Genomic DNA, 8878 nt, shown 5'->3' with positions numbered 1-8878 from the left:
TTCCTCATCTTGTGAATGGGCTAATTGTCCTTGCACTGTAATGTAACCCTGATCTTGTAGTCCTGACATGGGGGAACATACGCAAAACTCTAATTTCTACTATAGCTGTCAACATTATCGACCATCTACCTACAAACCTGACAGTATTTGATACAGCGTTAACCTGACAGTTCCTCTCCTCCTCTCAGACGGACTTTATTATGTGGATCTTGAATCATGAGAACATACTGAAACATAAACAAATATATTATTATTATTATTATTATTATTTAAAACATCAGAATCAATGCAGACAACTACAGTGTTAGACTTTGATGTTGAATATTGTACATACATATGCCCCACTCAGAAAAAATAACAAATAAAAATATAATCCTACTTGGTGTCAGATAACAGAAGGCTTTCTATACAAGAGACAATGTCATTGTGAAGTTGGTTTACCCTGTTATTTTAGAACAGTGAAGCTTTCCATTTGCTTGCATGAATTATTCTTGGCTAAACTAAGGGCACTCAGCCTTTTACACTGTGGAAATGGTCATCCCACAGCTTCTCTAAAACATTCTCGTATGAAAAGCTATATAGTCATGAGAATGAAAATGTAAAACAGTGGACATGATACAATACATCTTCCTCATCTTGTGAATGGGCTAATTGTCCTTGCACTGTAAAACAAATGCAGGCTTTTACACCACAATGCCAAATGTGAATGTGTGCAAATGCACAACATTGACCTAACCGACACCCATTTACACCAAGGCTGGCTATCGGATTTGACCTTTAAATGTTTTTTTAGCAGGAATTAAGAATGTTGATTATGAAATAGCTTTACATCTTTCTATTTTTAATTGTTATTTATTTTTTACACATTTTGCATAAACAAACTTGATTAAGTTACTATTATGTGCTGAATATTCTGTGTGTGTGTGTGTGTGTGTGTGTGTGTGTGTGTGTGTGTGTGTGTGTGTGTGTGTGTGTGTGTGTGTGTGTGTGTGTGTGTGTGTGTGTGTGTGTGTGTGTGTGTGTGTGTGTGTGTGTGTGCGTGCGTGTGTGTGTGTGTGTGTGTGTGTGTGTGTGTGTAACACCCCCGATATTGTGCTGATTGATGAATCTAAGAAAACTGTCATTATCCTGGAAATTGGTTGCTCTTTTGATGTGTATATGGACATTTGTTATGCATCAAAACTGTTGAAATACCAACCACTGTTTAATGCAACTGTGGTTGCTCTAATCTTTGGTAGGTTGGGGAAACGTACATATAATTGGCTTACAAATGTGTGGACTTTCTAAAAATAAACAACTCACTGTTCAGTGTCATGTATATGTATGTATGTATGTTCAGTGTCATGTATATGTATGTATGTATGTTCAGTGTCATGTATATGTATGTGTGTATGTATGTATGTATGTATGTATGTATGTATGTATGTATGTATGTATGTATGTATGTATGTTCAGTGTCAGCTATAATTAGTAGTCTCTTCATCTGGAAACGCAGATGCACCTTTACCCTTGATGTGCATATAGTGGTCTTACCCTTTGTTGCTGTTAAGACCTCTTTTTAGTCATATTTGGATCTTGCATGATATATTATATCCTACTTCTCAATCCAAATAAAGCATTAAACTGTGTGTGCGTGTGTGTGTGTGTGTGTGTGTGTGTGTGTGTGTGTGTGTGTGTGTGTGTGTGTGTGTGTGTGTGTGCGTGTGTGTGTGTGCGTGTGTGTGTGTGTGGTCGTACTCCGGAACACTAGGGGGCAGTAGAGATTGAAATGCCTACGATGCGAATGCTAATGCGCTCCAACGTTGTTGGCGCTCGATGATCTGTGGCGCCAGCTCTACAGAAGGGAGAGGAAGACATCGTTAGCAGACAGACGCACAGAAGCCAGCATCTAGCTAGGAGCTATCGGACATCCAGAGACCGAAAATACTTTTTTCATCCCCCGACAAGATCCGAAGACAAAGAGGTGGGTAGTCGTGGATAAAACGTTTAATCTCAATTAATCTCACAATTCGCTGTCGATTTCGATACTTTGTTTTATCTGTCTAGTGTATGTAGTGTATCAGCAGACTACACTGATATCATTTTGCACAAAATGTTTATTTTAAATTCGGAAGTTAATATTTGTCTATATTTAATCCTGCGATGTGTATGTATGTATGTTATGATGTAATATAATTGCACTTGTGTATACACCTAGTGATTCCCCAACTAGCTAGATAGCTTTGCTGCGGTAGTAATACAAGAACATGAACACGATGGTTGTTGGCTAGTTAGCTTAACATGGCGGCTAGGTAGCTTAAGCTCTAAGCGCGCTAACGTGGCTACGCAGCATAGCTAGGCCATGGTGGATGTGGGCTGAACATAGGCTCACGGAATGCCTTCGCGTCTTGAGGACATGGCTGTGTTTTTCTAGTGTTTTCTCAGTGCATAGTTAACGGGTGAATATGTTTAGCTGTATGTTTATATAGTACATTGTGTTATATTTGTTTTAAGACGTATCGCTCGTGTTTTGTTATGCGTTGTTGATTATATAAGCTGGCTCGCCTTTCCCGGGCTTTTTAGCGAGGCGAACCCTCCTCGCCTGGGTGGCGTTAGCCATCTTTGTTTCAGGGCCGATTTATCTGATTATAAAGAATCTTATATCCCTCTTTAGTTCCCCGGCTTCTATTAATGGCTCATACGTATTGTGCTTGTGGTTCTGCTGATTGAGTCGGGGATTTGTATGATTATCGTGAGAACGCGGCTCGTAGTTGGTAGTGAGATGGGCTTTGAAGGGCGGAGGCTAGCTGTAGTAGCTATGGCAGCCATCTTATGCTGCTAGCCTGGTGGAGGTGGAGAAGACAAGATGGCCTGTTCATGTTAATGGCGCACGAGCTCAGCGAGAATTTCCGCCTTCGTAATTGCATTCGAATCCGTGGTAAAAGTTATTTCGATGTTTGTAACATATTAAAGGAATAATTGCTATTAACTTTACCAATCCTCGGGCTAACCCACTAGCCAGCTAGTTACCGGCTATGAAGCTGGCTAGTTAGCGGGCTACCTCGGCGGACATTAGCGGCTAACAATGCTCTTCGTCGTTAAGTTGTTTCCCCCCTACCGTAGCCAGCTAACTAGCGGGCTAATGTTGGCTATGTAGCCAGGATGGAAATGTTGTTAAGTTGGCTAGCAGAGCTATAATCTTGGTTAGCATGTCGATTAAATAGTTTATTCAATTTCACATTATTTCAAATAGTTCGGTAGAAGTTTCATTAGACCGGCCCAGTTTGGTGAGTGGCCAGCATGCTATTTGCAGAGTCATCGTGACCTGTTTTCCATTTCGCCTCATAGTAACACTTGGTGCAGCCTGGAGCTTAACTTCGGTGCTAAATAACATTTAGCCTACTAGATAGCAAATGTATAGCTTGCTAACGAAGCATAGATTCACATCGACAAGAATTTGACTCAATTAAGTCCTGGTATGACTTTTTCAGACTTTATTTGGGAACGTCACAGGTTTTAACTTTTTTGTTCCACTATTGATGCAACTAGCCATGTAGCCTGACTTGGAGGTATTATTTTCCCCCAGTTCTCCCATTCTTTTGCTAGTTAGCCTCAAAATATTGCTAGTTGGTGGGCAGGCTAGTTTGCTAGTGTTAACAACAGGTGTCAGTTTGGATTTCTGGCTCTTACAGAGAGTTTATTAAACTTTAATATGTTTGAGAGTTAGAGTTGTATCCACAAAATAATAATAGCCAGTGCTATTCCACTATAGTATTCAACCAGCCTTATATCTCCTTTCAATTTCTAGGCATGGAAGATATAGTTGACAGCTGATTGTCACAGCACATAACCCCTGTGTCTCCTCTTCCTCTCTAGGACTCTGTTGATTGCTGTCCTCCGTGTTACTGCTCACCCGAGAGACCTACGTGGAGCTCTATACCCCGATTCTCCCCTTTAAGTAATCATCCGGCAGGAAAACGGAGGTCGTTGGGCTGGAGTGTGTTCTCATGGCCGAGTCAGAGACTGAGTGTGACACACCCGGCCTTGACACGCTGGGGTCGGAGTGTGTCATAGCCCACAGCCAGGTCGACCTTCACTATGCCTCAGAGACCGAAATCATGACAGAGGAGAAACGTGGATTGGAGCTGGAGATCCACGGCTCAGATCTAACCAAGATTGAGCTCGGGGCTGTAGCCTGCGTGGAGGCCATCGTCGCGGAGACAGACCACGATTATACCAAGGCAGAACATTCAGACATGCACTGTTTCACAGGAGCAGAGATCAAGTGCGGGCATACCGAGGCTCTCCTGGGAGAGGTGCTGCTAAAGACGGAGACGGAGCACGTGGTGAAGGTAGAGTCTGACCACGGCGGCGAGCTGACGGTGGAGTCGGAGAACGGCGTGGTCATACACGAGGCCCACGGTCTGCAGTGTAATGAGTGCGGGGAGATCTTCGGCAGCATGTCTGATCTCCACCAGCACTTTGAGATCCACAAGGCCACCAACCCCTACATCTGTGTCCACTGTGGCGAGAGCTTTGCTGTGGAGTCCAGCCTCAAGCAACACATGAAGATCCACATGAAAGAGAAGGCCTACGCCACCACTGGAGTGGAGATGGTGGGCAAAGGGGTCATCGACTCCTTCAACCTCAAGTCCCATCAGATGATTCACTCCCCAGAGAAGCCCCACAGATGCTCAGAGTGTGGCAAGAGCTTTGCCGCAGCCATCACACTCAGAGAGCACATGAAGATGCACTCCGAGGACAAGCCCTACAAGTGCACCCAATGCAGAAAGAGCTTCATCCGCAGGCGCCATCTTAAAAAGCATCAGGAGCTCCACGCAAGAGAGAAACCCTTCACCTGCCCCCAGTGTGGTAAAGGCTTCACCACAGCCTCCAACCTGAAGCAGCATCAGCGGACCCATGTAGGGGACAAGCCCCATCGGTGCACTCAGTGTGGGAAGTGCTTTGCAGCTGCCGCCACCCTGAGGGAGCACCAGAGGATCCACTCGGGGGAAAAGCCCTACAAATGCACCCAGTGTAGGAAGAGCTTTGTCCGCAAGCGCCATCTGAAAAAGCATCAGCAGGTCCACTCTGGGGGGAAGCCCTACACCTGCGCCCAGTGCGACAAGGGCTTCAACCACTCCTCCTCGCTGTCTCGACACCACAAGGTCCACGCGGACACCCGGAGCTACTCCTCTCCCCCACAGGGGAAGACCTTCTCCTATGGCTCCCCCCTGAAACAGCGGATGCACCAGGGGGACAAACCCTACAACTGCAACCACTGTGACAAGGGTTTCAATCATTCCTCCTCCCTGTCCCGCCACCAAAGAGTCCATTCTGAGGGGAAGAGTTACACATGCCAGCACTGTGGGAAAAGATTCAATCACTCCTCTTCCCTCTCCAGACACCAGAGGGTTCACCAGGAGGAGAAGCAGCAGATGCAGCAGCAGCAGCAGCAGGAACAGCAGCAGCAACAGTACAGCGCCATCCCCTCAGGGAAGGGCTTCCCCCACACCACCATCCTCAAACAGCGCATCCTCGCCAGTGAAAAGCCCTACAGATGCTCCCAGTGTGGAAAAGGCTTCAACCATTCATCCTCCCTCTCCAGGCATCATAGGATCCACATAGATCAGTGAGCAGCCACACACACACACCCCCCCTGTCCCCGTTATGATTTTGTTCTACAAATGGTCTCTACCATGATATAACTACAGCAAATAATATCAAGCCAACTCTTAGTTGTGTAGAAGTCAGGTCAGTCAGCAAGTTTGTCTGTTTCTTTATGGAGCTGTGCAAACAGACCATGACACAAGAGATTCTTTCAAGATGAGGAATAGGAATAGTACAGTTCTGGCCTGAACTGAAGGACCGTTATCCCATGACTGACAGCTGGCGCAGTTGGTTGATGAGTTCCTTTGACTTTCTGATCAGTTGGTTTGAATAAATAGAATGCATTGAATAAATAGGATGCATTTAATAAATAGTGTGATAGACATTGAATGAGCCTGACATTTGTTGATTGTGGTTAAGCTCCAGAGCTTCTCTTGATTTCTTATGCTAAAAAAAAAATGTGATTTGATAATCTAGATGAAATTGTTACCTGAAAATGCATACATCCCTCTCCAAGTGGCCAGTTGCTTTTAATGTTGAGTATAATTCATGTAACTGGCACAAGAGGAAAGGTCTCCTTGTACAAGAACAAGGAGTGCTTCTCACATGTAACTTGAGGTCAACCCCTATATTTGGGCTACGAATGCAACCGGTGTTCAAGCAAAGTCATCGTCTAATCGACTAATAAATTAGTCATGCCTCGCTATTGTATTTTTTTTTTTTTTACCCCATCCACGAATCAGACAAAGACATCCTGTAAAAACAGTTATTCGATTTTCGATTTTACTTTTTATATATGTATAGGTGACTAGTGTGCTGTTTTGTTCCAGAAAAGAACGTTTTGATAGTAAGATCCACTTTTTTCCATTCATGATGTTGTTTTCCAGAATTGCCATGAGAGCTGCTACTGCTCTCATACAGGCTGTTGTCGTAGGAGAGCTCCATCGGTGTGATGCTGCTATATATATGCAGTATAGTCATGTCAAAAAACCTGTCTTCTTAAACATATGATCTTCATTTGAACAATATTGAGAGATGGAGGTAATACAAATAAAACTGATTTGATAAAATGATTTGGGCTTTCAGGGCTTAGTCAGCTCACCATCGTAGAATCCACTGAGTTCTTTAATCCAATCAGAGGGTGCTTGAGGAAAGTGTCAGACCATCTGTCCAAAAACATAAGTAAATGAAGCTGATATGGACCATGCAACATGACAATGACATGCTTTTATTTCTGTGTGTTTATGTTCTGTGCTAGCCCATCCTGGTGGTATGATTGTTATCAGGCTCTTTGGCTGGATGTTGATGCTCTGTCTGGGCCCTGGTCATAGCTAACAGTACCAGCTATTAGGGCAGAGGGTGTCCTAACATTTCCTCAGTAGGAATTGGCATCGGTGTTAATTTTTTGTAAATAGTTCATAGTTTTTGGTTCAATTTGTCCATATTTCTTTTTTAAAAATAATGAAATATTTCCTCATTTTTTTTCATGACTGTATCAGGTGAAGTTCCTTGTATGTGTCTATTACAGGGATCTGTACTGCTGAACAGACTGCAAAGAGCAATACTGGATCAAACCATAGTTCTATTATGGGATGCGATTTAGTCAATGTTATGAGCTGAGAAAATGCCTAGTAGAAAATAAAGACCATTGGTAGCATTATCTGAAGTTGACTGGTGTCCTGATTGATCAATTTCCTATCAGTTTATTTACCTCTACTCTAACATCAACTGTATATTAATGAGATGCATTGACATGTTCAAAGGTCATTTCTTGCTATTGCTTTGGAGACTAATTCAATTAGCAGTGCATAGAATATAGTAAAGTTCTACTATGAAATTATTCTATGAAGCTATCAAATTTGATAGTGTAGGAGATTATTGTGTATACATAAGTCAAAATGACTACAGGGGATAGCTTGCTTTTACTGAAGAACACCCTCGTTTGAAATTCCAGATTTTCCAAAATTCCATTGGATTGTGCTTTCCAGTGGGATTTACTGTTCTGTATACAAGATATTTTACAAACTGATGTATTTTTTAAAATATGGTTTGGGTTATTTGAAAGGGAAATGGTAAATACTGTTTTTATAGGAGTGGTGTTATTTTGAGCAGTTTTAATTTTCTCCTTTTTATTTCATTTTATTTGGATAGCAATTGTGCTTCAAACTGTAGCATAGCTTATTCCTTGTGTTAGATAGGTGCCTTATTGCATGCTATGTAGAAATGTCTGCCTGGCTATTCATGAAAAGAAAAAAAGAAGGTTTTGGCAACTCCTTTTTTGCTCTTCATACTAACCTACCCCACATTTTAATTTGAAGTAATTGATGCTTAGTTTCTGGCTTCTATGTATATTACCATGAGTTTACACTGTTACAAGCGTTGTCGTTTAATTTCCCCCTGTCTTTGTTGTTTGGCCTCATTGTAGAGTTCTTAGAGGTTGAATTAAGAAGAAAAAAAAAGTTACAATGTCATTGATCCATATAGGCTTGGCCTCTCTGCAGGGCTCATAATTTCTCCCCCGTCTCTGAGTGGCACATATATGGAGAAATAAAGATTGTTGACTGTCAACATCTGTCTTTTATTGAGTTTATTTGTTGACCTTCCTTTTGGCACATAAGGAACTGTTCCAGCCATGTGTTCCACACACACACTACTCACAGCATCAGTGTATATGTTGTTCTAGCCATGTGTTCCACACACACACTACTCACAGCATCAGTGTATATGTTGTTCTAGCCATGTGTTCCACACACACTACTCACAGCATCAGTGTATATGTTGTTCCAGCCATGTGTTCCACACACACTACTCACAGCATCAGTGTATATGTTATTCCAGCCATGTGTTCACACACTACTCACAGCATCAGTGTATATGTTGTTCTAGCCATGTGTTCCACACACACACTACTCACAGCATCAGTGTATATGTTATTCTAGCCATGTGTTCACACACTACTCACAGCATCAGTGTATATGCTTGCTATCCAGTCACGTTGCTAGTATAAGTGCATTACACACATTAACACTCCTTCCTTCTGTTCCTTGGAGTATTCACTGCTCTGGCAGCACACTTTCCACAGATCTTTTTTTCAAAGTAGTTGAACAAGACTGGATAAGAACATATAAGGGTAGGAGCACCTATGGGACCATAGGTCATTCCTGAGTCTTCTCCATAAAGATGGACATTAATGATTTGCCTGCAATATCGCACAAGGCCCACATGGTTTCACATAGCGTGTTTCATTGTATATTGGAGGAATGCCCTTGGCTTGTGACTGTAGATTACA

The 8878-nt window shown here is 42.6% G+C and overlaps 1 protein-coding gene across 1 annotated transcript; it reads left to right on the top strand.

Annotated features, from left to right (window-relative positions):
- The first annotated feature begins 1858 nt into the window (after positions 1-1858).
- Positions 1859-8100, top strand: LOC308164561 (uncharacterized protein). The gene is made up of 2 exons (XM_080538629.1): positions 1859-1963; positions 3856-8100. Exon 2 carries the CDS (start codon positions 3987-3989, stop codon positions 5613-5615), a length of 1629 nt encoding a protein of 542 aa, XP_080394755.1. The 5' UTR covers positions 1859-1963; positions 3856-3986; the 3' UTR covers positions 5616-8100.
- Positions 8101-8878: the final 778 nt, after the last annotated feature.

Source organism: Nansenia antarctica, assembly GCF_963989245.1.
Source record: "Nansenia antarctica genome assembly, chromosome: 1".
Classification (NCBI taxonomy): Eukaryota; Metazoa; Chordata; class Actinopteri; order Argentiniformes; family Microstomatidae; genus Nansenia; species Nansenia antarctica.
This window is presented reverse-complemented; position numbering and strand designations above follow the sequence as displayed.